The sequence below is a fragment of the Cibotium barometz genome, chromosome 3 (genome assembly GCF_041138505.1).
Source record: "Cibotium barometz isolate CiBa-2024 chromosome 3, ASM4113850v1, whole genome shotgun sequence".
NCBI lineage: Eukaryota > Viridiplantae > Streptophyta > Polypodiopsida > Cyatheales > Cibotiaceae > Cibotium > Cibotium barometz.
The window spans coordinates 63,359,679-63,374,296 of NC_141048.1; the positions used below are offsets into that span (position 1 = coordinate 63,359,679).

At 40.3% G+C, this 14,618-nt stretch overlaps 1 protein-coding gene across 2 annotated transcripts in view; it reads right to left on the minus strand.

The window, feature by feature from the left end:
* Window positions 1-8,008, minus strand: part of LOC147640376 (MADS-box transcription factor 23-like) — a 49,732-nt gene extending 41,724 nt beyond the window's left edge. For both annotated transcript variants that reach the window (XM_086823676.1, XM_086823673.1), the window contains exons 1-2: window positions 7,940-8,008; window positions 6,649-7,145 (exon numbers count right to left, since the gene is read on the minus strand). In XM_086823676.1, coding sequence (XP_086679802.1) covers window positions 6,649-7,049 — 401 coding nt within the window. In that variant the 5' untranslated portion in view covers window positions 7,050-7,145; window positions 7,940-8,008. The remainder of the gene's footprint in view (window positions 1-6,648; window positions 7,146-7,939) is intronic.
* Window positions 8,009-14,618: the final 6,610 nt, after the last annotated feature.

Sequence of the window (14,618 nt, forward strand, 5' to 3'; positions counted from 1 at the left end):
TTGACTGTGCAGACACTGTGGGTGCTGCAAAGAGGTCAACAGTTACCATTGGGTGTATGTATGCACATTGAAGTCACTGGTTGGTGACATTTGAGAGTACTAGAGTACCGCTGCAGAAAAATACAGCAGTTTGTGCAGGAAAAACCAGAGTGCTATTTCTGGTAAATTTGTGTATCTGGCAAGATGTCAAATGATAGCATAACCCAGATTGTGGGTGAGAAGCTTGATAAGAATAACTTCCATGCTTGGAGGTTCAGGTTGACAAATTTCCTAATGGGAAAGGGCTATTGGGACTACATAGAAGGTGAGCATGAAGAGGCACCAGAGATACCGGACATAAATTCGACTGCTGCAGATGTGAAAGAGTTTAAAGACTAGAACCAAGGAGCCAGGAAAGTTATGTATTGGCTCTCCATTAGTATATAGGACACCATGATTGGGCATATTCAGGATGCCAAGTCCCCCAAGGAGGAGTGGGACACCTTGGTTAAACTCTATGAAACAAATACCAAGGCACACAAGATACAGTTGAAGAACAAACTTCATACTGTGGAGAAAAAGAGCATGTCTGTGAATGACTATGCATTGAAGATAAAGGGTATTGTGGAATCCCTTGCATCTATTGGTGTGTCATTAGATGATGATAATAAGGTGGAAGTCTGTCTACGTGGTCTCGGGCCACAATACAAGGCGTTCAAGATGTCTATTCAGACTCGGGAAAACATCCCCAACTTTACAGATTTGGTATCTATGCTGATTATAGAAGAGAAGAGCTTGGGTGAAGACCAACAGTCTTCACAAAACAAAAACAGTTCAGAGCAACAGGCCTTCTACACAAGTTCAGGAAGAGGACGAGGTAGAGGAGGCCGTGGACACGGTCAAGGAGGTGGCCGAACAGGTAATCAGAATTATGGCCAGCAGCAGCAGCAACAACAACAGTCCCAGAATACACAACAACAACAATAACACGCAGGTGGAAGAGGCAGATTCAAAGGCAGGGGGAGTCAAAGAGGCTGTGGAAATTGGCAAAGGCAGTATAATGATGCACGTGAATGCTATGATTGTGGTAAGCCTGGACATGTGTAGGCAGAATGTTATAAGAAGCAGGCTGACATGCAAAATGGGAAAGTGCAGCAGAACAACTATGCATCCTCAAGTAGAAACAATGAGGATAATGAAAGGTTGTTTGTTATGCAGCATGTCGTGAATGCCATGTCTAAAAACATTGAAGCAGCACAAAAAGATGATGTATGGTATGTGGATTCAGGTGCTTCGAACCACATGACAAGTCATGGGGAGTGGTTCAAGGAGATGAAAAACCCGGAAAGACCAAGTTTTGTGGAAACAAGGGATGACACTGCTCATCCAATTGCCCATGTTGGAGATGTGCCATTGTCTATGCAGGATGGCAAAGTGAAGTACCTTGCAGCAGATGTACTTCACGTTCCGAACATAACAAAGAATCTGGTTTCAGTTGGCCAGATGATTGAGCAGGGTTTGCAGGTTCGGTTTAACCCTGATGGTTGTTATATTGAAGACTTTAAAGACAAGTGCAGGTTGGTTGCAAAAGGCAACAGAGTGGGCAGAATGTTTACGTTGAATGTAGACATGCCTGAAATGAGTGCTGCGATGTTTGCAAATGGTTCAGGAATTGTTGCAAACATAGACATTTGGCATAAAAGAATTGGACATGTGAATGTGCAGCGAATGAAGTCTATGCAGACTAAAGGAATTGTGACAGGGATGCCAAAGTTTAAAGTGGAAGGTATGCAGAGAATATGTGAAGCATGCCAATTTGGAAAGCAAACAAAGCATGTATTTCCATGTAATAGATATGTGAGCAGAAATGCACTAGATGTTGTGCATTCAGATGTATGGGGTCCTACGAAGACCATGTCTATGGGAGGCTGCAGATATTGTGTGACATTTATTGATGACCACACAAGGAAAGTGTGGGTATATTTCATGAAGGAGAAGAGTGAGGTGTTCACTCACTTTCAGAATTTTAGAGTTTTGGTTGAAAAGCAAACAGGGAAATATGTAAAGTGCCTAAGGTCAGATGGAGGGGGAGAGTACTTCTCCAATGAGTTCTCTGAATTTTTGAAGAAGAATGGTATTCGGAGACAGTTTACATGCAGATACACTGCGCAGCAAAATAGAGTTGCTGAGCGAAAAAACAGGCACATTGCTGAGATAGAGTTGCTGAGCGAAAAAACAGGCACATTGCTGAGATTGCGCGAGCATTGATGGAAGAGAAAAATATGCTGCATAGCTATTGGGCTGAGGCTATTTCTACAGCAGTATACATCATGAACAGGACTCCAACTGCAGCCATACATGATGTAACTCCAGAGGAGAGGTTTACTGGCAGAAAACCTGATTTGTCTCATCTGAAAGTCTTTGGATGCATTGCATATGTGCATGTGCCAGATGAACTGAGAACTAAGCTGGATCCAAAAGCTGAAAAATGTGTGTTTATTCCCTTGAGCAAAAGGGATACAGGTGTTATAACCCTGCTACATGAACCCTGCTACACATGAGTTGAGGGTAAGCAGGGATGTTGTCTTTGATGAGATGAGCAGCTGGTATGCTGCTGAAAAAGAAGCTGTTGGGACTGATGTGAGTGTAAGTGTGGTTGCACAGAATGCAGGTCAGCAATCACAGTCTTTGAGTGGACCAGGAGAGTCCTCATCTAGTGGGTCTGTTGATAGACCATGGAGTGGCAGGCTGCGTCATAATACCAGTCCTGCAAATGTGATTAGTACATCACGTAAAGGAAAAGAGAAAGTGGTTGAGTCCCTTGGTATGCCTGACATTTCTGCAGGGCATTCTCATGTTGAGTCTAGTGGCTCAGATATGAGCCTTGATGAGGAGCTTGGGATCCCAGCTATGAAAACACCTGGTGTAAAGAAGGCTATGGAAGCCATGAATGAAAAGCTGCGAAGATCTGGGAGAGTGAAAAACCTTGTGTAAAGGCTTACATATGATGGTTATGTGGCATATCACTATGCATATATGGCAAAGGTTGTGCAGGTTGTAGAGCCCACATGCATTCATGAGACTGTTGGAAATGTGTGTTGGGAGAAAGCTATGGATGAGGAGATGGATGCACTATATGGAAATGAGACTTGGGATTTAGTGCAATTGCCTGAAGGCAAGAAAGCCATTGGATGCAAGTGGGTGTACAAAGTAAAACATAACAGTGATGGAAGCATAAACAAGTACAAGGCTAGATTGGTAGCCAAAGGATATGTGCAGACATATGGCATTGATTATGAGGAAACTTTTAGCCTAGGTTCCAAGATGGCAATAGTGAGAGTTGTGATAGCAGTGGCTACGTCAAAGCAATGGTCTTTACATCAGATGGATATAAAGAATGCATTCTTGCATGGGGATTTGCAAGAAGAGGTGTATATGTTACAACCACCTGGTTATGAGGATGTGTCACCCCGAGCATGTTTGCAGGTTGAAGAAAGCCTTGAATGACTTAAAACAAGCACCAAGAGCATGGTCTGACAAGATTTCTAAATATCTTGTCACTATTGGCTTTCATGTAGCAAATGCTGATTTCTCGCTGTATGTGAGACATGGTGATAGAGGGGTTGTGCTTGTTGTTATCTATGTAGTGTTGCTATATACATAGGCAGTGATGTGTGTGAACACACTTAGGACCGCCGGGGCACTTTTTCCCTCTTTAGGAGGTTTTTTTCCCCGGCTTGTATATACGCCCATCATTCTAGGGCTAACTTATCTTTGTACATTGACACAATCTAAGACACTTTGTGTTGTGTGCATTCTTGCTTCTTCTTCTCCAAGCTTTGTGTGCTTTCCTGCGACCCTAATTCCAACAATTGGTATCAGAGCAGGCATCGGCTCTCAGGGCTACGCCGCCAGCACCCTCCGACTCACGTTCTCCGATTGAGAAATTTCGACAGTGCAGTTTTCTGCAAAACAGGCATATGTATTCTATTGTGGACCGTGCTACATAGCACAAGTTGTCTTCTGTTCAGTCTTTGCTTCATTACAGGTAGATTTTGCATCAGTTTCAGTCAGTGGCCATGGCTGATAACAGCAATGATGTATTTCGCATGTTGTCTGCTGAAGACAAACTGGATGGAGACATCAACTACCCACTTTGGGCCTACATGATGCAGCATGTTTTGGTTGCAAAAAGAGTGTGGAACATTGTGCAGGGTATGGATGTACGTCCAGGTTCTGTGGATGTAGGATCTGTTGAGGATGTTGCAGATTCTAGCAGCTCTACTGTTGCTGCCACTGCTGAACAAGCTCGTTTTGGGATGGTAAAGATGCGCAGGCTCATGCCTTGATTGTACTTTCTGTCAAACGTAACATCACTCCACATATTCGTTTAGCTAAAACAGCAAAACAGGCTTGGGATATTCTAGCTAGTTTGTATGTAGGTCGTAATAACGAGGCAAAAATCGCTTACCTGCGTAAAGAGCTAGAATTGAAGATTATGCAAGAAGATGATGACATGAATGTTTTTCTTGCTGAGATTAAAGATCTCAAAGAACAGTTGATTTCTACAGGTGAGATTATTCCTGATCATTCTCTTGTGCTGCAGATTGTTTTTGATGCTTTACCTGAGACATATTAGACTTTTTCTTCCACGTGGAGACTTCTTAATGAGGACAGACCTGATGCTGTCAAGTATGATACTTTAGTCAACAAGCTCTTGCAAGAAGCGCAGTCCAGGCAAAACAGGGCCAGGCAGCGTGCAGTTGATCAAGCATTTGTTGCTGCCCAACAGCAGAGAAGAAGTGGTAAGGCAGCCCCTTCCACTATTTCTCCTCCTATTAGTAGGTCTGCAACTTCTTCTCCTTCCACAGGTAGCAACAATAAGTCTGAGAAGGCTCTTGATAAAGGCAAGAAAAAGACCAGGTGCAACTATTGTAAGGCAAATGATCATGTCATTAAGAATTGCCCTAAGCTAAAGGCTAAAGAGGCAAAGAAAAAAGAGTCAAATGCAGCCACAATAGCGGATGCTTCTACAAATGCAGATTCTGCAAATGTTGTGCAGGATACAGAATGGGCGTTTAGCGCGTATTGCCAGTATGACCCATCTGTACATGATGCATGTTTGGCAGTTTCTGTTGACTCTAATGTATGGTATTTTGATAGTGGTGCTACAAAGCACATTACCTCGCATCGTGATATGTTCACTTATCTTGAGGTTGTCCCTAATGGGAATACTGTCACATGTGCCAATAATGCTTCTTACCCAGTGAAGGGCGTTGGTAAAATTATGCTTACTGCTGCAAATGGCAGCGCTTTCACACTTTCAGATGCTTTGTATGTGCCAGGGATAAAGAAGAATCTATTGTCTGTCTCTGCGCTTACTAGACTTGGACTTGTAGTCAAATTTGTGGATGACAGATGTACTGTTCACGATTTGACTTCTGGTGATACGATTATTGTATCTGGCACCTTGTTTCGTGGGCTGTATAGGCTCAATTCTTATGACAAGTGTGTGGAAGATTCAGCAAATGCAATTTCTGAGATGAAAAGACAGTTTCAGATGCAAAACTATGGCATGCTCGTTTTGGTCATCTGAACTTTGCTAGTTTGCTGCTTTTGCAGAAATTTGATATGGTTGCTTCATTGCCCCCTCTTGAGGCACCATAGTAAATATATATTTATCATATAATACACATATATTTATATATATGTATTATATATAATACATACATATTTTTATGTATACTATTATAAATCTACTATAGTAAATAAATAAATTTATATTGATATTTATTATATAAACACATATACACACACACAAATAACTTTTTTTTAAATTGGATTTTTTATAATGTAAACATATTATGTTCAAATATACATATTTATTATATAATAAATATATATTCATATATATATATATATATATACTACATATGTATTTATACATATATGTATTATATAGTACATACATATTTATATATACTTATTATAAGTATACTATAATATATTTTTTATTATAGTATATTTATAACACGGACTACTTCAACTCGGTGTTTAGCCAAGCGAGGATATGATATGTGACTAGGCATAGCTCCTCTTGGATAAGGGTCCATGCAAAATGCCGTCTTGTACTTATTACCACTTTTCATTCTTATCGGCCCACAAGTCATTCTTGATGAAGAACTTGGCACCCTTCAATTCATCTAAGAGATCATCAATTCTTGGGATTGGGTACCTATTCTAGATGGTGATTTTATTGACATCTCGGTAATCTATGCACATTCTAAAAGTCCCATCCTTCTTCTTCACTAATAAAAAGGGTGATGCAAATGGTGATAAACTCGGTTTCACCCACCACCTTCACAACCACCATCCACATCTTTGAGGAGACCAAGGAGGTGAAGACGGTCGGTGAAGTTAACGCCAAGTTAAAGGGCTCGCCCCAATGTCTCTCCTCCTCTTGCCATGCTTTTTTTTATTGAAAACGTCACACGAAAGGGCGTCATCAAAATTTTTGGTGTCCCCTCAAAAATCTACCCTGATCACGGTCATCATATATGATATACGATGTATATTTAATTTACGACCATGATATATAATATATATAAAAAATGCATGCAATGCAACAAATGTCAAACATGTGCGTGGGAAAATAAAATAAGGATGTACTTGGGGCTGGCGAACTCGAAGAGCTTTCCGGTGGCCGAGAAGATGATGAGGGCGAGGTGGGGGTCGCAGAGGACGGAGAGCTCGTAGGCCTTCTTCCGGAGGCCCTTCTGACGCTTGCTAAACGTAGCCCGCCTGCTAATAGTGTTCTCAATCCTCCGTATCTGGATCTTGCCGCGCGCATTGTATTTGCTGGCCTTGTTCTCCACCACGGTCATGCTGTTAGGCACACCAGCTCCACGTTCCTCCTCGTCACCTCTATTGGTCTGATCGGTTTCAGGCGGCTCCTCATGATCATAATCATCATCATCATCATCGTGGCTTTTGATACCATCCTGCTGCGTACTTGGGATATCATGCGCAGTGCGTGCTGCTTGGTCGGCTGTCTCCGTAGTGTTGGCCATTGTAGATTAGAAGAACGACTGGAGGGTGCGAACGGCTCGCGTTGAAGTAACCCAGACACTCACACCTTGATCATGACTAAGAGCGAACGGACAAACCTGAAAGAGAGAGAAAAAGGGATGCCATCATGGTACTCACACACTCCTATATAGAGAGATAAATTAGTAAGATGAGAGAGAGAGAGAGAGAGAGAAATGCCATCGAGGTACTCAGATACATCCTATATGAGAGAGAGAAATGCCATCAAGGTACTCAGACACCTCCTATATATAGCCCTATATAGAAAGATAAATTATTAAGATGAGAGAGAGAGAGAGAGAAAGAGAAAGAGAGAGTAGTGTGTGTGAGAGAGAGAGGGTAATGCATAACCTCGGAAGCAAGAGCAAAGGACGAACCTGAGAGAGAGAGAGAGAGAGAGAGAGAGAGAGAGAGAGAGAGAGAAATGCCATCGATGTACTCAGATACATCCTATATGAGAGAGAGAAATGCCATCAAGGTACTCAGACACCTCCTATAGATAGCCCTATATAGAAAGATAAATTATTAAGATGGGAGAGAGAGAGAGAGAAAGAGAAAGAGAGAGTAGTGTGTGAGAGAGAGAGGGGGTAATGCATAACCTCGGAAGCAAGAGCAAAGGACGAACCTGTGTGAGAGAGAGAGAGAGAGAGAGAGAGGGGGGGGGGGGGAAGGGAGGGGGCAAAACGAGACAACTAAAGCTGTCAATAACTAGCCAGATGAATGAAAGGGCAGAACCAGAGAGTGAGAGAGAGAGAGAGCTGTGAGCAAGCTGAAAGATCAGCTCACAACGTAGCTCCAAGAAAGCTGTGCGTGAGAGAGAGAGAGTGAGAGAGGGAGGGGAGGCCGCCTGAGCCAAATCGAGCAAGGGTATTACCTGCGCGCTGCCTGCACCTTGCTTGCTTGTAAGCCTGTCGCTGAAGGCCAAGACGTAGGACATACAAACCCAAAAAAAAAAAAAACCAAAAAAAATCGCCCCCTCTACGTACTTACTACAATATTGAATTGTGGGCAGTGATGAAACGTACAGTATTGAATTGTGGACGGTGAAACGTACGTGATGCAACTCTTCCCAATAAAAAAGCAACTTTTTCCTCTCGTACACTAGTTCCTATTGGATCTCCGTTACCTGTAGATGTCCATACTTATATACAAATATACAAATGAGCAATTCTTCCTTCTCGTGTACTCCTTGTGCTTTCGTGTACATGTAGATCTCTATACATACGTCCTTTACAAATTTGTCATGTCAGATTTAAAATCTTTGGTTTCGATGTTTCAACTTCCAACTCAACCGTAATGTGACGGCGTTGCCGCTTTTCATTAACCAATTACTAAAGTTCAATCATTAAATTCAACTCCTCCTAACTTCAGACGCTATGCTTGTTCTAGTGGTTAAAGGAGTGGCTTGTAACCTGGAGGTACTAGGTTCAATCCCCGGCTTGTAACCTGGAGGTACTAGGTTCAATCCCCGGCTAAACACTCGATTGTTACTTTGCCCTCACTTTGTAGAGGATATGAGGGATCCTCACAGAGTATGTTGCTCCCTTCTAGTAGTCACCCCAAATAAAATTAAACTCCTCCTTCTAATAAAATCTAATTTTGCGTTTCGAAAATTTTGTAATGAGCTCTGTGTCCGCATACTTGTAAGGTATGATTTTAATGTACGTTTTTGGTGTTCTTGTTTTTTTAGAAGGTTCCATTTCTCATGCATAGAGTGAATCTTAGAACTCTCTCTCTCTCTCTCTCTCTCTCTCTCTCTCTCTCTTCGCAAACGGCTGCCAGGCTGAGGCAAGAAACCGTTGTACAGTATGTGTCACGTAGGCTGTAACGCCTGTGAGCAACGGCATACCGGATGGCCAAGGACGTGGCCATCCGAGGTTCAGTGGGAGAGGACACCCATGTGGAGTCATGGGCGGCTAGGCTAGTGTGGACGGCCAGGCCACACACTATATAGCCTGGGGGATGAGGGGCAATCCTCATTCTTCCTCTATGGCTGGGTGGTGAGCTAGAGGCCGTTCCCTCCTGTGGTAACGCCCGTAGTGGTGTTACAGTAATCTAACACTATGAAGACAAACTATGTGTATCTTGCATCATGGATTTGGAGGTGTTAAGCACAGCAGGTAGGGGAGTAGTCATCCTTTGCACAAGGTCCCCAAGGAAAGACGTGCGTGTGTGTACGCGCGTGCGCACGAGCATGTGCGTTCGGGGTAAATTAAAATTTTTAAAAAATCTTAAAAATTAGTGAAAAATTAGACAAAGGTTATTTTAAATTTATGAAAAATGCGAGGTTGGTGTTTAGCATGTGGTGTGTCCATTCTGTGACCATTCAAATTCCTTTAAAAATACATTTTTTGACCCAAAAAATAGAAAATCCATTAAAATTATAATTTTCATTGGATTTGAGAATTGTCGAGTAGAATTAAAAATTTTGTAAAGAATGGGATTCTCAAGAGAAATTAGAAATATTCTAGAAATTATTTTTAAAAATCCTAAAAATTGGTATTTTTTAAATATCAATGATATTTTGGCAAATCTATTTGCTAAATTTTTTTTTAGAAAAATATAGGTTTGGAATGCCATAAGATAGGTTTGGTGGAATTCAAAATTATCATATCCTTAGAAAATTAGAAAAAAATTAGAAAAAAAATCATAAATTTTTTTTCTCGAGAATTTAATATTTTCGAGGGTTATTTAATGTTGAAGTACATTTTCTCATGCTAACATTAGATAGATGCGGGTTATTTGCATATTATTAATACGTTTATACCTCGTATTAGTAGATATTTCTGTTTGGATTTATTCTAAACGATATTTTTATGATTTTTTACCATTGTTTAGCCATTCTTTGGACATGTTTCTTAATTTCTTTTGATGGCTATAATTTGCGTTCAAAGTGTGTTTCACCTTTGATACTTTTCCATGATAATTTATTTTGCACTTGTTTAAGTGTGGTATGTGCTTAATTTCTTAAGCCTAAGACAAATTCTATCAGGAGTTAGTTGATCAATTTGTTTTGGTAGATTTTATTGGATGTTTTTCAAGTTTTATTTGGACTCATCAGGTTCTACCTAGATCACTTGTGTCTAGGGTTTTTTTTTTAATGAGTGCTACACACGTGTTTTCACTTGCTTACTTTGGAGTTTTGCTTGAATGACACCATGTTCATATACTCCAGAATCCTAGATTGATGAGTTGGCCACCAATTTTAATGCTTCTTTTGGCATGATTAATGTACATTAGATGGTATGCATCGATTTTTGTGATCAACTATGGTTTTCATGGAGCTTCTATGCTTTTATCCATGGTTTTATAAGGATCTTTTGATCTTTTGAATAATATCATGTGCTTTGAAGGTAGCATTTACCTTCGTTTTTTGCACATAATTTTGGACTATGTTCCTTGTACTTTTATACATATTCCAACTTAGATACCTAGTTACTTATATATCTAGGTGAATTGTTATTTTTCTACCCTAACTTTATTGAGTTTATTGGGTAGTTATCATTAGAAAGGCGCCAATAATTCAAAATTCTTTTCTAATGATGTACTCAAAAAGAGTTATTCCTTGATGTAGTCTCAGGGATATAGAGACAGATTTTAGTATGTGAAAGTGTGGGATAAGGCAATCTTATTCCTTTTATATACAGGATTTCATTCATATTTCCTAGATGGCATACTAGGGAGTTTCAAATTCATAAGGTATATATGGGTGGTATCATGGTGGTATGGGACGCTAGCGATTCCTCGCATATATTATCTTATGGGATAATTTGGACCCAGGATTGTTGCTTTGCTTACACATATTGACTTCAACATTCAAAGACAATCTCATTTTCTGAATTTATTTAAAGTTGTTGTGTGGGCATTCTCTAGATAAACTTCTTTTATCTATAGCCTGCATGTATTGATGAGTGTAATCTTGTTGGCATATTCACTTGTTGAAATCTTTTTCTTTAGAGTTTCAACAAGTTTATCTTATTGTGTTCAGATTAAGAAAATTGGATTTTTCCTTTGTTGGCATTTCTTTCTCTAGTTTCATACTTTAGGTGATTTATACAGTCGACTTGGTGGTTTACGGATGGACATATGTGACTCATCGAGATGTTGATGACTCTCTATGTTGATATGGATAACTTGGGATGCCGATAATTCCATGTGCAGATGTGGGTATGTCGGGTCACCGATGGATACCTAGTTCCTGCTATTATAATGCCACGTTTTCCTACTTTATTTCGAATGGTTTACAACGAGGAAAACTACTTTGTGTATGAGTTCCTCTGGTCATCCACAGTAGTCTGATGGGCAAACAGAGCATGTGAATTAGATTGTAGAGAGGATATGCTTCGTGAATATGTCTCTGGAAAATCATCAAATTGAAAAAAGTATCTTCCAATGATGGAATCTGCCTATAACAGTTCTAAACATACGACTATTGGTTTTAGTCTGTGCATACTTATGTATGGGTATCAACCTAGACCACCTATTGATGTCACTCTTAAGGACATTGAGCTTGATGCATCGAGGGATTTCTTGCGTGATATGTAGGAAATGCTGACCGAGGCTCAGGATTCTATTAGGAGTGCTTAGGATACAGCACGATTTTATGCTGATAGAGGATGCTTATCTTAGTCTTTTGAACCAGGAGCATTGGTTTATTTAAAAGTTTCTAAAGATTCCCAGACTTTGTCAAAAGAAAAATACTCAAATTTATCTCCTAAATATTGTGGGCCATTTCAATTTATACATCGGATTGGCACGGTTGCGTATGAACTTAAACTACCTCCACATGTTAGAGTTCATCCAGTCTTTCATATCAATAGATTGAAAGGAAAACTGTGAGGTGAGGATAACACAATTACTTCTCAATAACTCGTTGAAGTCGAAGAATTATCCTATGTTCCACATGAACTTGATAAGGTACTTGAATTCAGGGAAAGGAAACTTTGTAGTTGACTAATTCCTGAGGTTAAAATTAGGTGGAAAGATAGGAAAATAGAGGATTTGACTTGGGAGTCGGTTGAGATTGTTCAGGACAGTTCTCCTTCTTTTCATTTTGCAAGAGTGCAATGTTTTGAGAGAGGGGAAGTATGTTATATGCACATTATATGTGTATATACTAGGAGGCTAACCCACATTAGGCTTGTGAGCATGGGAGCATGGGAACAAGGTCTAGTGGACCATGGGTTAGGACTAACCTTAAGGGTTAAGGTTAGGGTCAGGCATCCAAGGGTCACACATGAGAAATGGAGAGTCAAGAGTAACTTGAGGGCCCTCCTATATAATAGGGGCATGGGGCACACTCAAGGGGAGCTGAGAGGCAAAGGCTATTTTATCTTGAGGCTTAGGCTATGGTCTCTTAATGTTAGCTTGAGGCTAGGTTGTGTTATGCTTTCTTGTGTAGAGGATCATAACTACTCACCTTCCATTCCACACTATAGCTACATGCTACTGGATTGGAGTTATACCTCTTGATGGTATAGGACATCAAGGTAAAGATATGATATATTTCATTATAATTCATGTGTGTATCCCTTGGGCTCCGGGGTGGTCGGGTGGATGAGTTTATGCATGATTTATACATGTTTATGCATAACAATTATCTATAGAGATCTTAGGGTTTTAACATAATGTACATTCCAACCATGATGCATTGATAATGCAATAATACACCTAATCATAGTCATAAAAGATGTGGATGCAAATGTCTCATCATTATCTATGTCCTTATCTTGAGCATAGCGCTTTGCAAAAATCCTTGCCTTTTGTAGTGATCAATGCTAACATCAGCTTAAAAACACTCTCTACCAATGGCCTTTTCATTATAAGACAAACTTGCTAAATATCAAGTGTCAATTTTTAGGATTAAGTAATACTCATCCTTCATGGCCTTCATCTAATGATTATTTTCATGTGCTTCTTTAAAGAAAATCGATTCCTCTTCATTGCATAGGCAATCGGAGCATGATCCATAAAATAATAAGATGCATGATGAGAACCTGCACGTCCTTCTACGTAAAGGAGTAGCATTAGGAAAAATTTAGACTTAAATTGGGCCCTTTAAGGATTGCTACACATTCTCTCTCTACAAAAAATGAGCGCACAGTGGGATTTTTCCAAATCAACTTAGAAGTGAGTAGAGTTCGAACATTTGGAGTCTGTTCTTCAAAACCTTTCCAATGATATATAGCATGATGGAAAATTTTGCATATCTAAGTAATAACCAAATTTTGCATATCTAAGTAATAACCAAATTTGGGGACTTCTTGGATATGTGAAATTGCCCATCATGCTATATATCATTGGAAGGGTCTTGAAGAATAGATTCCAAATGTCTAAACTCTGCTCACTTCTGAGTTGATTTGAAAAAAAGTTCCTCGTGCGCCCATTTTTGTAGAGAGAGAATGTGTATCAATCTGTAAAGGGCCCAATTTGAGTCCAAATTTTCTCTAATGCTAATTTGATGTCTCGTAAAAATGTCTTCACACTACTACATGATAGCCTAATACCGGCGCTTATATCGACGTCATTAAACGGGGTATAAAAAAGCCCCGTCATCGGTATAAACCCCGATATCTACGTCGGAAGCATAACGTCGATATTTGCATCGGTAATACCCGATATATATATCGACGCTCATACTGGCCCTCATACCAGCGCTCATACCGGCGCTCATACTGACGCGCATACCAACACACATATCGACGCTCATACCGGTGCTCATACCGACGCTCATACCAGCACGCATATTGGTGCTCATATCGATGCTCATACCAGCACGCATACCGATGCTCATACCAACGCTTATACCAGCACGCATATCGACGCTCATACCGACGACCATAGCAGTAAATTTTTTTGACAGAATGGTGTTGCCTGCTGCCTGCAATCACAACAGGACTCAACAGCAGTAAACAGACAGCACCATTCTGTCCAAAATAGAGCACAAAAGATAACCATGCTCGTTTTTGTATTTTTCAGATAAAGAAATAAGAAACATTACTCATGAATATTTTGATCATATACTAATAGTTTAGAGGACTTACATTATGGTAATGCCTCCCAATTGATGGTCTCTCCTTCTGCTTCAAGCATCTCAAATAAGGCAACAAGGGCATATTTGTGAGCGTACTCTTCTCGCCTACTTGGTAGGCGATTCATGGCCAACTCCTACATAAACGATTAACAATTACAACTTTTAGAAATCAACATTTAGCCCATATACATACATTTAGATAAACAAAATTACTACAAATACTTACGAATTCATGGCGCATGGTTTCGTAACCACCACTCCCAAGATGACAAGACCCTACTGTTTGGAGTCTCGTCCTTGCCGCCTCTCTTTGTTGTTGAAACCTCTCTGGTGTCTCTGTGAGCTCCTGAGCTATGGCTTCCCACTCCCTATCATCTAGCCAAACAGGTTTCTCTTTCCCCTCTCTAAATGCATCCCTCGCCTCTGACCTATGATGCCCCATCAAAATGCGAGCTGTATATTGTATCCACTCATTAGAGACGATATTCCTAGGGTCAGATGGCTGAAACTCTTGCTTTAT